The 18580-nt window shown below is 41.0% G+C and overlaps 1 protein-coding gene across 6 annotated transcripts in view; it reads left to right on the top strand.

Moving 5' to 3' along the window:
• LOC126400291 (protein shisa-6) overlaps nt 1-3430 on the top strand; it is an 86625-nt gene extending 83195 nt beyond the window's left edge. For 5 of the 6 annotated variants that reach the window (XM_050060860.1, XM_050060857.1, XM_050060859.1 and 2 more), the window contains 2 exons: nt 943-1046; nt 1275-3430. In XM_050060860.1, the coding sequence (XP_049916817.1) occupies nt 943-1046; nt 1275-2204 (1034 nt within the window). In that variant the 3' untranslated portion in view covers nt 2205-3430. The remainder of the gene's footprint in view (nt 1-942; nt 1047-1274) is intronic. The other variant, XM_050060856.1, reaches the window with a different exon arrangement.
• The last annotated feature ends 15150 nt before the right edge of the window (nt 3431-18580 follow it).

Below are 18580 nucleotides of genomic sequence, written 5' to 3'. Positions count from 1 at the left end.
GACAGGTGGTGTGAGCACTGCTGCACCCATTATTGAAAAAGACAGGCTTGGAGTCATCTACGATTTCTCAACAAGGTGGAGAGGTCTGCTCTCCACGATTTATTTCCCCCATATAAATGACACCTCTGACTGTTTAAACATTCATGCTGGTGTTCAGGAAGAATAAAGAGTTTGCGTCTTCATAACAATGGACTTATGAATGTTTCCATTTTTTAATTTATGCTGCATTTTGTCTCTTTGACAAGCTGTCTGACAGAGTTTTTGTGAATGTGCGTCACTATGTGTGTGGTCCTGTACTCAAAGACGAGTCTTTCTGCATGTGTTTGTGTTGTGTGGCATGTGGTTGATGACACATTCACTCCTACGCTCTACTGTCTCTGGAAATGTATTCTCGTCTTTTGTGATCTGCTTCTAAATGCATGTTGTCAATGTTTGTACACACGAATAATGATAAAAGACTCTCTCGAGCACATTAAAACACAATTCTCAATGGGAAGTGACTGTTCAATAACACAATTAGCTTTCCAGCATGTACACAAGGTGCTTGTGTGTTTCCCTTCGTATCTGTATGATATGACGATGTTTGTTTATAGACTTTCACATGACCTTTGAAAAGTTTGCTCCCACAGCCAGAGCTGCCTGTAGACTCCCAGATGAAGCCTGGATGTGTTGATGCTATGTGCCTAGCATGTAATACAGTCTGACTGCGATTCCTGTGTCTCTCTATTTTCTATTCCCCTCCATGAGCTTGGAAAGGTGAAACACAGATGGGTCCGCCAACACTATTCTCTGCACTGTGCGCAATGTTCTCCAATCCCAGTTTATCCGATTTCTCCCCTTGCATTCTAACACCTACCCGTGTTTTCTCTTGCTTTCACTCCCTGAACCTCCTCTTCACCTCTTGCTTCTTTTTTCTTTTATTTATTCCCATCTCTTCTGCAGCAGATAAAGAAGTCGAGGACTACTACACTCGTAAGCGCCACCTGCCCGACCTGGCAGCAAGAAGCACTCTTCCCTTGCATGTTCTCAAAATGAGTCAAGAACAGGTGGGTACATAAGTGCTTGGTTTAAGAGTGCAGCCGTCTAAACAAGGTCATGCTCTTTGCTTTTTATGCATCTGTGAGGCAAAGCAAGTGTGCTATCTCTGAGTCTCCAGATTTGAATTTGTTAGAAGCTATAGCTGGTCTTTCTCTGCTTCCTGCAGTAGTGGGTGGCAGAGCCTTTTACCCCTGCATTTGTGAATAAACTCACCTCATTCATCTTTTGCTCAACAGCACCGGGAACAGCAGCAGCTCCAGAGCCAGGCCCCGCAGTCCTCCATCTCCCAGGCACCTTCCCAGTCGCAGTCTTCACAGCAGTCTCAGCAAAGGCAGAGGCCTCGTCGCGTCCAGAGGGCCATGTCCCAGGATCGCGTCCTGTCCCCACAGAGAGCCCCACAGCAGGATTATAGCATGTCCTCTAATGGTATGTCCCCATACGGAGGCAGGATCCTCTCAGACGAACAGCTCCTGTCTGCCGAACGCCTTCGATCCCAGGAGCGTCTTCTTCCACAGGACCGCCACACCTCCCAAGATCGTCTGTACTCCAAGGACCGCATATACTCCAAGGACCGACTCCTGTCGCAGGATCACCTCTACTCAAAAGACCGCCACTACTCTCAAGAACGCCTCTATTCACAAGATCGCCTGTACTCACAAGACCGCCTCCTATCCCAGGATCCCCTGCTCTCCCCGGACAAGCTGATGTTGTCGCTGAAGCGCGGCATGGTTAGCAGCATCTCCGGCGGGTTCCGGGGCAGCGACAAGTCAATGTCGCGTGCCATCTCGCACACAGATGTGTTCATACCAACCACGCCACTTATGGATCGCTACAAGATGACCAAAATGCACTCCCATCCCAGTGCCTCTAACAATGGTGGTGGTGGCGGCGGCGGCGGCGGCGGCGGCGGCGGTGGCGGCGGCGGCGGCTGCGGCAGTGGCGGTGGTGGCAGCAGCAGTGGGGCAGCAGGAGCGGGAAGCACCGGGCACTCCAACACTTTAGCCATGAATCAGACAGTAAACAAGAGGCAGGCGTTTGCCTCCAGACGGACTCACACTGTGGAACAGCTCCACTACATCCCACCGCACCACCAGCAGCAGCAGCAGCAGCAGCAACAACAGCCACAGCACTACCGCACAGGAAGCAAGACTGAAGTGACTGTGTAACGGCAGCCAGGACTACCTGAACTGCACTGGAAGGAGCACTGTTGTGTGCCAGGGGGGTGGGGTTGATTGAGGTATGTGGGTACACTGGCCTTCTTTAAGAGTAGGATGGTGGCGATTTCACTTTCTTTGACTGAGGTTCCTGCAAAGTCAGACATTCCAGGACCAAGAACATCCACTAGCTTACTGTGAGAGACCGGAAAAACGAGCTACACTGTACACCGTATACACAGGCCCAGCTAGATCTGAAGCCAGAGAGGGTCGTGGATGGGGGAGGTGTGGTATTATCCAGCTAACTTGCCTATTATTTCCACTGTCTTGATTACCCTATTCATCCACAGGCTACGGCCTCATTCTGTGTATGTTTTAGTGAGAAAACACTGATTGTGTCTGTTTAAGCCTTTATCGGCCCCCTTTGTCCAACAAATCTACTCTGTGACCTTTTCTGGCAAATCTTAAAGGGCTTTGCATGGTTAAACACATAGACCGACTCCTCCGTGACTTCTGTTGTGCAACACAACACCACCACAGGTGATGAACAAGGTGGAGCCTGTAATAACTTTATAAATATATAAATAAATGAATAAAAAAACAACCATTTGTACGCCCTGTCCGACTCATAGCTCTAGTGAATCTCAATGAGAGAAATTGAAATGGATGTTATTAGCACTTCTATTCGGTGCCTCTGACAGATGTTCCATTTCTAAAAATGAAGTGGTTTTGTGGGTTACAAAGCACAATCAATAAAAAAATATTCTGTTCTTTTTATGATTTTGTTTTTGAGTTTGAATAGTGATGGCTAGCTTGTTTTGTTCTTAAAGCAATGGCAGGTTTTTTTGCTTCCAGTAGACGATTGTAAATAAGCTATTCTAGAAGCAGTACTATGGACAAGTCTGTACTGGATGGACTTTGTATTAGACTGTCTGTTTTCAATAGATTCTTAAAAAAAAACAACTATAAATCATCACTGTTTCGTGAGTTCAGAATAGAAACCCACTTAACCAAGTATTTGACAGGATAAATTAATACTCTACTGTGTGTGTCTTTGCAAAACTGTTTGTAGGACGAGAAGTGAATGAATGTGTCGTTGATAACAGATATACCACTGTTCATATTTGGATGTAGACTGTGTTCCATTGACATCTGAGGAGTTGAACATCATGGAAATGGATTATAATGCTTGTTATAGTAGGGTCAAATAAACCATCCATATTTTTCTAAACATTCAACATTGTTTCTTGAGAGATGTCTGTGTTGTGTGTTTGATTCTAAAAATGGATACACCACATTACCACTGTAAGTTCTAGGTGTGCAGTCATATTTAAGTGAATTGCAGTGGAGGGAGAAATAACTTTATTGGTTGAGTTCAGTTCCAGCATGTGGAGTAAAAACCAATCTTCCTTGATAAAGTGAAATTAGACTGTAAATAAGACTGGAGGCAATGAAGGAGGTACATTACACAACTTAATGGTGTGTTTGCAATCCAAGTAAGCAACCAGCTTACCAGTGTTTTACTGACCTGAGGGGTGTACCACGAAGTTAGATTAGTGGATTAGTGAGGTATGTTGAGTCTACAGGTCTTTTCAGAACAAATGCAAATAATCAGTGCAAATAAACCACACAGCAATCAAAAAACTTGAGCCCATCTATCTCTACAAGGCTATTCACACCAAATCTGAAACTATAGTTGTCTGCTGTTCCCTGTGAATTTCTAATTTCACAATAATATTGATATTAATCTAGCAAAACAGTGTCGCCTTTGACAATTAAAGATTTACAAAGACAGTGAATATAAGGAGAACATCTGGTGAAGCAGCTGAACTTGCTTTTGATGGTAAGTAGCCGACAAAAGAAGATTAAACATACTTCGCTGTCAAGGTAACCTAAGACGTTATTTACAAGTGCATTAGCTAATGTTATACTTGTCAGAAATAATATGTAGACTTGTCGTTGTAAAAGGTATATTATAAAACCTGACGATATTGGATAAGCAATACTGTTATATCAATGTTTATTATTATCATATTATTGTTAATACCTGCAGTGGAAGCATATGAGCTCACTGGCTTTCCTTGAGAAAGCCACAGAGCCCCTGAATTGTTAGATGACAATTTTAAACTGACCGTTAAGCTTTGTATGCATCACATACACATAGCCCACATATGATAAACAGATCAGCGCTCCAGTCCAGTCATAAATGATGAAACCCAGAGCAATAAGCTCAGCATTTACATTTATTACAGTAACATGACACATCCGTGGTCTGTTTCATCCCCACTGTGAAAAGGCCTTAAAGCAAGACCTTTCAGTGTCATGAAGGTGGCTCTAGCAAGATAACCATTGTACCATACATTATGCCGCACAGCAAACCTGGTCGACACCAGCTTTTGCTCCAAGTTTTGGCTTGAAAATGGCTAAAAAAACGCCTCTAACTAATCATCTCCTTTGGAAATAGTATCACTCTGAAGTATATATCAATCTATGAGTGATACAGATTGACAGCTGAAAGAATATGTTATAATGCAAACTTATTGAGCAGTAATGTCACTTCAGTAATTCCACCAAACAAAACAGTGCAATTACAGTAGCACAAACTGTATGTTTCATGTTTTGTTGTTGTTTTTCACCACAGGACCGTACAGTATGTCAGTACTGCAGAAAATCTGAGCAAGAATCTATTTCATTCACAAGGTTGTGTTGCTCTCACTAAACTACTAAATGTGTTTGCTCTCTGGCCATTTGCCCGCACTGGCTTTAAAAGAAGCTGTCTATAAAATCACAGGTAGCATTAAACAGTAATAGCTCACTGTACTATTAATCAGTATGATGTTTACTTGTATATGAAATGTGGTATAATTCATTCAAACCATAACATTACCACTTTAGATTATGTTTTTATGCTTGGTCCTGATTTACTGGAGTCCATTTCACACTGCTGTTACAGTAATACAACACCAATTAGAAAACTGATTAGTCTGTTGTTGCTTATGAAAGGGAATATTTAACCACTAATTCACGTTAAATCTGCTGCATCAAGTTTAAAGTTTAAGAGCTGTAGAATGTGCAGCTGTCATGTTAGAAATATACTGAGTGTTAAAATAAATATATAAACCTGTGAATTTACACAATTAGTCATTTTATGCCTGCATTCCTTTCTCACCTTGATTGCGGCTACAGCATTTCTTGTTACTGCAATTTTTTTTTTTAATATTCTTTGAAGGCGGAAGTGAGATAAGATAAATAATATAAGATATACTTTATTGATCCCCCAGAGGGGAAATTCAAATATCACAGCAGCCCAAGACAAAAACAAAATGACATTCAATAGAATAAGATAAAAGAGAAAAAAATAATAATAATAATAATAGATGAATAAAAAGATAAAATGAAATAAAATTGCTACATCATGATGAATAAAGTGACTAAAAATGGCAGACAAAGTGTTGAATAAAATAAGTGTCAATAAAACAAAGTGTCAGCAGGCGGCACATGATGAATCAATTTAAGAGTCAATGACGGGCTGAATACACCATTTGACTCATTTCATGGGAACGTACAGCGCATGAAGAAGACATCCTGGTTACCAGAGCAAGTTGATAACAACCTTTGTGATACCGGGTATCTCTGACTGGGGTTTTAGGGTTTGTTCAGCCAGCTAAGGCAAAGAAAGCCTGACTTGTTTCAGGAACACCGCTCCTTATGCAACAAAAACTGCCAGGTTAAGGAAAGGAAATCATTGTAATCACTGTTATAAGAAATTATTGTTAACTGTTAGAACAACACAAGATGGTGTTAGAGGCAGATATTTTCAAGAACCACTGATTACGTCATTTGCAGGACATTAAGTTATAACTTTGTTAAAACCAGGCTAAATGTCCCTGATTTGGTTTAAAAGTTTTATGTGACCATTGTTTCAATGTCTACATTTCAGTTTGTACTACAAGACCTGCTTTACGTCAAAATAAATTACAGCGTTACTTAAAGCTGAGCACTGAGGTCAAGCTTGCATTTGCTGATTGGCATCAGCTGCTTCATTCATGCTTCACCAGCTGTTTTTCTGCCGGCTGACTGGTAAGGTCCAATTATATCTATTCAGGTGTACAGCGTGAATGGACACTATGACTCTGCTGCAGCTCCCTCCACCATCCCAACCCTTGTAACTGCCTCGATACTTCGAGAGCGTTTTTCAAAACTAACTACAACTGTTAAGTATGAATTGTCAACGTCTTGCCTCTGACTGAAATGGGATCACTGAAGTGCTGTTGAGACAAAGGTTATTTAAAATCTGTCACATTTCTATCACATTAACCTGCTTTAACCGAGCTGTCTTTTGACCTGCTTAACTGATTTAGCTGAAAATTTTGGCTAAAATTATTTATAGTAACCATTGTTTTAGCAGAATTTTGGTGGCTGTACCAACCAACCATGACTGCATGCTTTTGATCTCCTACTTAAAGGTGAAGTCCACCAATTTTTCAAATAAGGGTGTAGTGACCGTGTAATTTTGTAAAATGACTGGTCATTATGAGTATTATTCAGCCTATAAAAACTGCTGTGTAGTGTCTTTTGTGGGTCTGGAGGAACTTTATTAAGTCTGACAAAATTATAAATTAATAATATCAATAACATATCAATAATATCATGAATTTTACTTGGAGGCTACATATTTATAAAACAAAGCCTGTATTACAAACTGGAATTTAAAGGGACAATTCACCTCAAAATCACAAATACATATTTTCCTCTTACCCCTAGTGCTATTTATCAATCTAGATTGTTTTGGTGTGAGTTGTCGATGGTTGGATATAGGCCATAGAAATGTCTGCAATCTTTCCAATACAATGGAACTAGATGGCATTCGGCTTGTGGTGGCCAAAGTGCAAAAACAAAAAAAAAAACATTTGAAAAGCACTAACATCTCTCTCCAGAAATTAAAATGTGGTTATTCAAGATAATCCACCGATGCAGGGACTATTTTCTTTCCGCCAAAGTACTGCGCAGAAGGAAGTGTGCATCTACTCATGGATAAGAGGCTCATTCTTGTGACAATGTGAGATGTAAATGTTAATGTCAGCTAGCTCAGTGGCGCTAAGAGAGCTAACGATGCATGCTTCCTACTGCGTGGTGATATTGTCGGCGGATGTAGTTCAGGAGAAAGAAATTTGTTCCTACATAAAACTGCTCTCAGCAAGGTCTGTGGATTATCTTCAGTACCAGATGATGATTTCTGTAAAGAGACATTACTGTTTTTCAAATGTTTTTGAAAAACAGTAATGTCTCTGTTTTTTTGTTTTTTTTTGGCGCTTTGAGCAGCACAAGTTGAGTGTCATGTAGTTCCATTATATTAGAGAGAAGGCAGACATCTCTATGACCAATATATCCAACACTCTGCAACTCACACCAAAACAGTCTAGACTGATAAATAGCACTACAGGTAAGAAAAAAAAATATGTAGTTTGGATTTTGGGGTGAACTATCCCTTTTAAAAACATGGGCATACACTATTGATTTGCATCATGGGAAGTGTAGTATATATATATATATAAGAGACTTCATGGAGGAATACCCTTTAAGATTTTTGTCGCAGTATGAGAATGTGCTTCCTGCTTTGCAGCTGAACACAAAAATAGGGTGTTTTACGCAGCTTGAATAAGCATCCAATCGTTTTCCTAGCGAGGATAGTTACCAAGAAAGTTTTAAATTCAATTTCTTCTTCATAACCTCCAGTTAACGAGCTTGCGGTGTGTAAACAGCCTTTTTGTCCCTGCCCACTGAGGTGTAACGCAGCCAATGAGATTATTCCTGCCTCCAGAGCAACCTCAGAAAAATGTTTATATAATTACAACTCCAATCTGCCAACTGTAAAGGTTTGATTTTACAGAGGTGGGGGTCACACACCTTATCTGACAGTACGTCAAAGCCAATAGCACATTTTTAACTGACAGTTTCCCCATGATATATGGCAACAGTGTTGGCCAGGGCAGTACTTCAATTTGACATCTGAATTAATATGGTTGACTTTAATGCTGGTCAGTGCAATTTCAGACCTTCTTTAAATTCATGGCAATCCATTGGCGCGAACGACAATTCTCACAGCAAACAACAGCGCCTGCAATTGCACTCCTCCACAAACACATGAGAGGGAAAAAAAGGACAAGAAAAAAAGTGGAATAAGTTTGGGTTTTCAATTTACACTGATCCTCAAGCCCATCAGCATTTAAATGAAAATATGAACCTGCAATCAAAAAGAATCTATGGATGGGAGAGCAGCTGAAGCGTGAGAGGTAAGATGGTTACGATAGCCTGGGACAAACACTGCAACTCAAGCAGAGGGAGGAGGAGGAAACTAGCCAAGAACAGGGCTTTCCATAAAATAATCAGCAGCTTTCAAACTGTCTTTCCACTTCTCATATGGCACAGGTTTTTAACAATGTATTTCATTACCCATCTCTTCCACTTTTAATGCAAACACGATGCCGGGACACAGGGCTTATTTTGTTGGTTAAAAATTTAGTTTGCACTCTCTGTAGTTCTCCATTTGTCCCTTGCTTTTGCAGTCCTGGCGGTGCTGTCAGAGAGATTGTCGTGTCTGGATTTGAAATAGAAAGAGGTCTTTCAGTTTTGATCCACAGAAAGTTTTCCAGTGACATTCAGAGGATGTAGTTTTGACAAAGGAGAACTGAGTTATTTCCATTCTGGATTTTATCTTCCTCATAGAGAGCTTTAACTGGATGGCATGGCCACCCTGATACAATTGCTGCTACACCAACTGGTAAAAATAATTGGAGACTGACATTACTGTCTTTAAGAGGCCATGACATGCTCACTTTTTAAGACAGGTATGCAAAAGCAGTCGTTCTTGTGAAATTAGATAGCCTAAGGCATCCACTGGTACCAACCTTGTTGGCCAGCTCATTCCTATGCCCAACTTAAACACAGCTATTTTGTCAGTGGATGTTAGCATCAGTCACCGACGCACAGAGGCACCCTTCATAACGATACAATACACACAAGGCAGCGGCAGTTTGTAACACTGATGGCAACTACTGTGGTATAACAAGCAAGAAAGTCTGTATGGGGCAGGTGGGAGGAGAGGTGGCTGGGTCAAACAAACTTGGGACTTTCACCCAAGAGCCAGCTGTTTGTTTCCAGTGTGAAACCAAAAGTCAATTGAGTTTTTTTCTTATAATAATGTAGTGTACTAGTATGTGTAGAATGCTTTGTTAATGACATATGTCACATGACATACAGTATGTTCCTTGAAATGACATAACTCTGCTTCTTTGTGTCGAAAAGGGTTAGCTTAGGTGGTTTGGGCATCTGATCAGGATGCCCTCTGGGTGCCTCCTGTTAGAGGTGTTCTGGGCACGTCCCACTGGTAGGAGGCCCCAGGGTAGACCCAGGACATGCTGGAGGGATTACATATCTCATAAAATGTACATTTTCTGTGAAAAGCAAAGTGTATTCTAAAAACATAATACATGTCCCGAGTATAAACTGAAATGCCATCCCTGAATGTCCAAAATTGGCACAGTGGTGTACCTAGGTCGTATTTGACATGTAGGTTCACTGACAAAGCAGGAGTATTCAACCAGCTGGGATGAGAACATGTTATGGTTTGCATAGCTTGTTGGGAAGGGAGCTAAGTAATGGTCTAAAATTAGGCTAAATTCAAGCGTGGGAACAACTCGGGTGGTCATTTTCAAAGGGGTCCCTTGAACTCTCATCTCAAGACACTTGAATGAAAATAGGTTCTATGGGTACCCACAAGTCTTGCCTAAACTTGAGAAGGCTTGTTCCCAGTAAATGTTTTGTTCACTTCAATCAATGTACTCCTTCAAATTAAAGCTATTTTTGTCTTTTTAAGGAAAAGGACAATCGGCCTATTTGGAGAACAATGTATAAATACATAACAAAAAAATAAAAAAGGATTGTTGTGCAACCCAAAATGTTGTAGTCTATGTACATCAGGTAATTAGTAATATTAACTGTATAACAAGAGGCCAAAGAACATTAGCATGCAATTCCTTAACACTCAAACTGACATATTCTACAAGCCTGTATACTACAACAGCAAAATTGACATCCTGAAATTCAGTTTTGGCTTTTGGTGTTAGTGTGCCACCACAAAATTTTAAGTGGCCTCCTCTGGTAATTCTGTGGGCACTGCTGATGGTTTGGTTAAAAAACACTGTATTTTCTCACTTCTGGCGTGCAAACTTAAGAAAGGTTACAGGTCCTAAACCAAAATCTTGTAAAATAAGAAGCATTGTGCTGAACTCTGAGCTGACTATAGAGGGGAAAGATTTTTTTCAGTTTTTTTAAATGAAATCTTCTGTGGATAGCTTGCAAAAGGTGAAAAGAACATTACAGAACACATCCACCATATCGAGCAGACGTACAGCCGACTGTATTATGTTCAAGTGCATCATTTCTTTAGTCACTTGAACCAGGATTTCAAGTGCTTGTCATGCTCCTCTCCTGCCACTTTCTCTTCCTCAATCACTTCTACCTGCTGCACTTCAGAATGGCTGGCAGTCAAACTCCTTCTTTTTAGTGCACCACATGCTGACCCTACATCAAGTAGTGCCAATTGATATGAGCAGCACAACCACACGCATCACACAGACAGAAGTAGTTAAGGTGAGGCAAGCTAATTTTTAAAGCATATTTCACACAGAGAAGCAAGTTTACAAAATAAAAAGGATTAAGATACATTAGTCAGGGTGTGCCAATACAAGCCAGAAGCCAAATGATGCCACACAACACAAGCATTAATAACCTGAGCTAATATGCAATTCCTGTCCCTAGATGGGTTTTAAAAATACATCAAATTCAACAAATACACATGAGACGCTACAAAACACAAACTCAACAATAAATACACAACAGACAGTAAAAAGCACAAACTCAACAATAAATACACAAGAGACAGTACAGAACATAAACTCAACAATAAATACATACATTAAGAACACAGAACTCAACAAGATAAATACAGACAGAACAAAAACTGAGGTCACTGAGCACCTGAGGAGCCTGATTATGTAAGCTTTATAGTTTAGTCGAAGATCAGTAAATTAATAAAATGATCAAAACTTAATATAAATAGCTTATAAGTACGTGACAATAATGTGATCTTATCAGCCTTCCTTACAAAATTGTTATTCCTCAGTTGCTGCTTTTGGCCAAGTAGCAATCTCCAGGGCTGAAAAATGAAGCCAACATGGAAGTGCCAAAAACTGCAGTTCCTTAAACAACTACTTGAGGCTGAAGTCAGACAGTCACCATGTTAAAATTCCAACTTTACAGCAGATATAAACATGTTCACAGCCTATTAGAAAAAAAATGTTTTAGTCTCTATAGCTAATTCAAACATTAAGGACATCTAGACGGGGAGTAAATCTTTATATAACTTAGTTGTTTACATTTTGTTAAGGCTTAACTATATGCATAATAATGGGCGGGCTGCTTTAAGTCTGTTCATAGCATCTTCAGCTTCTCAGCTAGATTGATCCCTCACTCCTCTGCAGCTCTCCACAGATGGCGACAGTCAAAATGTGGAACTTGAGGCTTCAAAGCTGGATTCCACAAACCAATGGGTGATGTCACGGTAGCTACATCCATCATTTTTACAGTCTATTCTTGTGGTTACACAGTGACAATTTGTACTACAACATTGGGTGCGGTTACATGATGGCTTCTCATTCAGAATGAAATAAATCTGAATGAAATCATTCGGAATTAAAGTTTTTCCAGGTAGTTTACATGGGAAATATTCATTCCGAATGAGGGTTTACACGGGAGATCAGTTTAATCGCCTTTATTCGGGTCTGCGCAAGGTTTGGGGCAGGGAAGGTTTCTGATTGGATAGGGGGCGGGGCGGATGTTACGTGTTTAGGCTTACCGGAAGAAAACACTGTAGTCCTCATTCCGGATAACAAGATGCTTGACGACGCCGTTCTTAGTGTGTTTTTCGGCCTTGTTTTGCTTATATTCTTGAAGCAGCAGTACAACAACAATCTTGTTCTGCTAATGCTTCGTCTGTTGAGGAGGAGAAGAGAGGTAGAAGGTCGAAGAAGGGAGATAGAAGACCATGCTGTAGCGAATGGAAACCAGTGAGTGCAACGAGTCTGACTGCTCTATCTCAGCCCGTTGCTATGTGCACTATATACGTCATCGTGCCATGCGCAGAAAGACTGGAATGAACTTAAAGAGGAATGAGTGTATACAATTGCGAGAAATTTTTTCATTCGGAATTAGAAACGGAAAATCCCAGCCCCTTACATCGGAATGAATTTTCAATCGCATTGGCCATTTTCAATCCGAATTAGGTATTTACAAGATCACTTTTAATAGGAACGAACTTTCATTCCGAATGAAAAGGGAGTTAAACTGTCCATGTAAACGCACTCATTGAGTTGATTTGGACAGGGTAACTGTGGCTTGGTTGTGCAATTGACCATCGTGTTGGCTACAGAGATATCTTGCAATCTCATGCTGCTCTTTTTAACATCTACTTGCTACAGTTTGCCACTGTGCCTTGCCATCAATTAAAGGAGACGCATATCATACTCATCACTGAGTACTATATACAAAAGAAGGCTGGTCCTTAATAGCTACAACAAGAGAACTACACACTAAAACTGTGTGTCTCAGTAGATCAGATCTCTCTCATTTTAAACTGCTGTTCATTAGAGCACATCCATAGACTGGCTAACTCTTGATAAGCTACCAGTAAATACTGAGCTTGGGAAGACTGCCTTCAGCACTCTGCACCTTAGAAATGAAAGAACTTCAAAGGACCTTGAAGGACCTTCATTTGCAGCATTTTGTTGTGTGTCTCATCGGTCTTCTTATTTCCTCTGCTGTATGCTGGTCTCTCTTGCTAAAGAGATCTTGATCTCAATGAGGTTACATAATTACAGAAAGGCTACACTGGGGCTGTACTCGACTTAGAATTATGTCAGTTGAATCACATTGGGCTGGTCAATACAAATATTTTAGCCACAACTAGATATCAGACAAAACCAGTGACTGTATTGTATTACGTTTTTGTGAGCTGTAAATTCACCACATAAGCAGAAGGCAGACCGTTATCAGAGCCTGACCTGGCAAAGCCTCTCTTTCTCCAAGCAGCTGCCTTCGTGTACGCAGCTGCCTGTACCGAAGAGCACAGAGAAAGCGAGGAGCGCTCACCCTGCAGCTAAATCTGGGGACCAAAATGTCCCCAGATGTACACTGCATACTGACTGGCAAACAAAAACAATAAAAAAAAAAATCCCTGACTGCCCAACTTGAACTGATCTCAGTTGACCGAGGGGTCTCCAACTGATAATGAGAATCAGCAACTCTTAGGGGCCAGCCGTAGGTTACATGGCTGAACATCAACATTTCAGGTGGCAGCAACCAAAGACAAGAGCTCACCTCAGTGTGAAATTAATAGAGGAGTATCCATGTGTAACCAAGCACGCAGGCTCTTGCATCAAGTAGGTCAGGTCTATCTGTGATCTGTTCAGGTGGGGTGCAGGCGGAGATGACCTAACAAAAAAACCTTTATATTATTTTAACAATAAAAGGGTAATATTTCTTTGACTTTGTATAATCCACTGACGTCTTTGACAAAAGCTCTCCTTGGAACTTTTTCTTTCTTTTTTTTTTTTTTTTCTGACCGAGGACATAATCCCTATAAAGACAACATGTTCTCTGGCTTATCCAGAGTAATGTGAACAGTTTTTGATGGAAGCTTTCAACACTGTGAGCACCACAGAATGAAGGCAGTAATCTCAGACAAGGAGATCTTTTTACTGACCCTGAACTGACTTTTTAAACATCTCTAAAATTTTATTACAGACTGGCTTTGATTAGAGAATTTCCCAAATGTATCTTGGAGGGAAACACCAGCTAAATTAAGAAGTCTAATGTTATTTCCATGGCCTGGGAAGATTCAATCAGTATTTGTGAACATGAGCTACTCTCTCTCAAAGCCAGAAACCAGAGAAGTAAATGTTTAACTTGAGATGTCATCAAGTATAAAATCTGGAGCTGCTCGATAGACCCACAGAATGTTTTTTGTCTTTTTTATACCCAAATAATTTTTATTCTATTGTAGTGTTCTTGGATCTGACACAGAAAATGTACCCATATACTCAGAACATTCCCCTGGGTGCTCCGTGTCATCTCTGCCATCTTTCATCATTAATATGGAGCAGTTCAAGACTTTATAAGCTACCCTACGTCAATCAATCATGTATGTGTCACATGAATCATCCAGTGAAATGTGATCCCATCAGCTTCTCCAACTTATGCACTTAATTTAGTCCTTCTTTGCCTCTTCTTACACTGTAGGCTGCTGCTTTATAATTATCCATGTTTCCGGATAGATAATCCAAACAAGATAGTGGTTATGGAATGATTTAATTGCAGATTTGGATACAGTTGCTTCTATTGTTTTACAAATTAAATACACCACAGACTCAGTGAATTCATCGATGTGGGCAAACAGGAACAAGACAGTACCTCACAATCCCACTGTCACACCAGTCCTTATTCACTCTCACCAGAGTCCTCTGCTCATTGGACCTATCTTCTCCACCTGTTTACATCTGAAAACCTTGACCTGGCTCGCTAGCAGAGGTCGGCAGGAGGAGAGTTTACAGACTTGAGTTGATTTCCATCCAGATGAGCAACTTGCAGCCACATGTGACCACCATACAACATCAACCACAAGAAGCACCACCAACATAAAACCATAAAATAAGCCCAAATTTAGCTGCGCCAACAAGAGGCAACTGGAAACATCCTCATCTACGTCACAAATTAGAGTTTTAGCACTCTAGTTTTTGGATTTGGGAGAGAGTTGTTCATATTTACTCACATTTTTTGGTGTGTCTTAGGCAATAGGAATAACGTATGAATTTTGCAAATGGACGTAGTTCCCTTTTAACAGATTGAAAATTCAAAATCAGACAAAAATAATAATGACTGGAGCTATACTAGTCACAAAAATGTGTGTTGGTACACACGTGCCAGCTTGAATGTGGATGGAGATAATCATTGGCATTATGAGTCACAGTAAGCTCCTAACATTCACACAGTAGGTGCTGTTGCTGTGACTAGTTTCTGCCTGACTGCTGTCCTCTCCTCGCTTATCTCCCTGCATGCAGGACCCAACCCCACTTATTTGTGATAATCCACAGATTGTAGGCAGCTAACAGACATTTGTTTTACGACAGATGCCAGATTCAGATAAACATTTAATTAGCAACTCATCAGCTCTGTCAAAGCTAATTACCCCAGTCTCCAGCCCTCGCCAAAAACTGCTCCTCTCGCAGTTGGTCTGCACAGCAGCTGACTCTGCTGGCTGTGGCGGGACACGAGGAGCCAGAGGCTGCACGGAGCTGAGGCCCTCATAGTGTACGAGGATTGAGAGCAGCTAATCCAGCAATTCTGCCACCACCGACTCTTGTGGGTCAGAGCAGTGAGGAGAATGGGTTAGATAGAATTACAGGCTGAGACAACATTGTGCTATTTATCAGCATTTTACACGCCTGTTGAGAAAATGACTGCTAGCGAGGTGTCTCAGCAGCGCTTTTGGTTGTCACGACAGCACATTTCTCAGCGCTCAGAGGGAGTGTGATGTGAATTTTTTTTGGGAGGCATGGTGGACCTGCTGTTTGGCTGACAAGTGATCTCTGGGAAGTGTAGTGCAATAGCAGCACAGAAGTTAGCAGGAAAGATTCAGCTGAGAAGGAGGAAAAACTGACAGAAAGTGGTGATTGCAGTCTGTCATCCACCAAAAGACCAAAAAATGAATCAACTCCCTTCTGTTGGATGATCACTGTGTAGGTTTAGCAGAACATGCGAAGAATAACGTGGTGGATAGCACATGTAGTCATAAACAAAGGTGAGATTTCAAGGCATCATCTCCATGATTATTAGTTATTGTTGAGCTCTGCAATCACATTATCACATCTCGCCTAAATTAGATCTCTGCATCCTTACATATTATACACACCAAGGCATCTCTACAGCATTCACATTAGAAGCTTCTCTGCACTGACCTGTAACCTAGCAACCGCCTGACGTCTCACCCAAGCAGATGATTAAAGGTACCTTCTTTTCCATTCCGAGCATGAACCCTTTGATAGATTTCCCCCCCCCTTCAACTCCTGCATTCTCTCCTCAGTAGCATGCCAAGAACACTCATATTACCTACAAATATGAAATATGAATCGCCATCCTGTTTTAGCCATTTGAGAACAGGGGTCTGTAGCTCCCGTAGACTGCAAAGCCCCATCATTAACTGCTCTGAAAAGCTCTTATGCATCTGGCTTTTCATTTTACACCAGGACGGCAGTTGGTCTGCAGGGGTGGTTGGAGGACTCTTTGGTCCAAAAGAGGCTCATATTCTGGGCCTGCTCCACTCAGTTAGCACAAATAACCAGCACACATGACAGTGCCAAAGAGTTTGGGAGGTGGTCATTTTTAGCCTTTGCAAAACCAAAACCATAAAAGCATAATTGTAAGTAAAAGATTCACCAGAAATGTACGCTACAGATGTCCGCATGCTCATCTAACTTGCTACAGTATTCCTCTTGCATTCCAAGGACCATATCATCAGCTAACTACATTCTTTTGTGGGATTACATGTTGTTAGTAAAATCTCTGCTGGAACATCCACTGCATGGGAACACTGATGCTACCACTGTACAGTTTAAAGGAGTTAAGTTTAGAGTATAAAGGGACAGTTCACCCCCAAGTCAAAAATATAAATTTTTCCTCTTACCTATTATCTATTACCTATTTATCAATCTAGACTGTTTTGTTTTGAGTTGCTGAGTGTTAGCAACATTGTCTCTAGAGATGTCTGCCTTCAGTAGAATAAACTAGATGGCACTCAGCTTGTGGTGCTCAAAGCTCTCAAAAATACATTTGGAAAAACTCAACAGCAATGTCTCTTTCCAGAATTTATGACCCAGTTACTCAAGATAATCCACAGACCTTGTTGTGATTATTATGTAGGAACCATTTTCTTTCTATCAGACTACGCACACCAACTGTATCACCGCTCAGAGGGAACACACATCTACTCAAGGACGAGAGGTTCTCGCTCATGACAGTGCAAGATGGAAACATTAATGGTGACCTCCCTGGCTAAACTGTAACGTTAGCTAGCGCAGTGGTGCTAGGTGAGCTAGCAGTAGATGCACCCTTCCTTCTGCACAATCAGTACGTTTACATGGACAGTTTAATTCCACTTTCATTCGGAATGAAAGGCCATTCCGATTAAAAGTGGTCATGTAAATGGTCATTCCGACTGAAAAATAAATCCGATTAAAGGGGGTGGTTTATTCCGTTTGTCATTCCGAATGAAAGAATTTTGTGTGCATGTATACACTCATTCCTCTTTAAGTTCATTACAGTCTTTCTGCGCATGCTCATTTCCTTGCCCTTCTGGCGCGATGATGTATAGCCTATATAGCGCGCATGGCAACGGGCTGAGATAGAGCAGTCGGACTCGTTGCACTCACCGGTTTCCATTCGCCAAAGCACGGTCTTCTATCTCCCTTCTTCGACCTTCTACCTCTCTTCTACTCCTCAACAGACGAAGCATTAGCAGAACAAGGTTGTTGTTGTACTGCTGCTTCAAGAATATAAGCAAAACAAGCCCGAAAAAGGCACTAAGAACGGCGGCATCAAGCATGTTGTTATCCGGAGCGAGGACTACAGGGTTTTCTTCCGGTAAACATAAACACGTAACATCCGCCCCGCCCCCTATCCAATCAGAAACCTTCCCTGCCCCAAACCTTGCGCAGACCTGAATAAAGGCGATTCCCGTGTAAACCCTCATTTGGAATGAATATTTCTCATGTAAACTACTTGGAAAAACTTTAATTCCGAATGATTTCATTCAGATTTATTTCATTCTGAATGAGAAGCCATCATGTAGCCATCCGTAGCCAATGATACGGTTCCTGGATGTAGTTTGGTAGAAGGAAAAGGTCCTCTGGGAAAGTGCTAACAACAAGGTCAAGTGCAATCTAGTTTTGCTATATTCGAGAGAAGGCAGACATCTCTATGGCCGATATCTCCAATACTCAACAACTCACACTAAAACAATCTAGACTGATAAACAGCACTACAGGTAAGAGGAAGAAAATGTTTTCTTGATTTTGGGGTGAACTGTCCCTTTAAATTAATGCTAGCGGCTCTGCCCTACTCCTTATTGGATTTAGTGAAGTTTACACTCCAGCCACCTAAGACAGCATTACGTTCACCAAACACATTGGTTCCTCATACATACAGCCTTTTCTTTTGTAAAACCAAAACATACTTAGTGTTAATATAGAGAATATTTGTGTTGCTTGTCCAAATGT

This window comes from Epinephelus moara, chromosome 13 (assembly GCF_006386435.1).
Source record: "Epinephelus moara isolate mb chromosome 13, YSFRI_EMoa_1.0, whole genome shotgun sequence".
NCBI classification, from domain to species: Eukaryota; Metazoa; Chordata; class Actinopteri; order Perciformes; family Serranidae; genus Epinephelus; species Epinephelus moara.
This window is presented reverse-complemented; position numbering and strand designations above follow the sequence as displayed.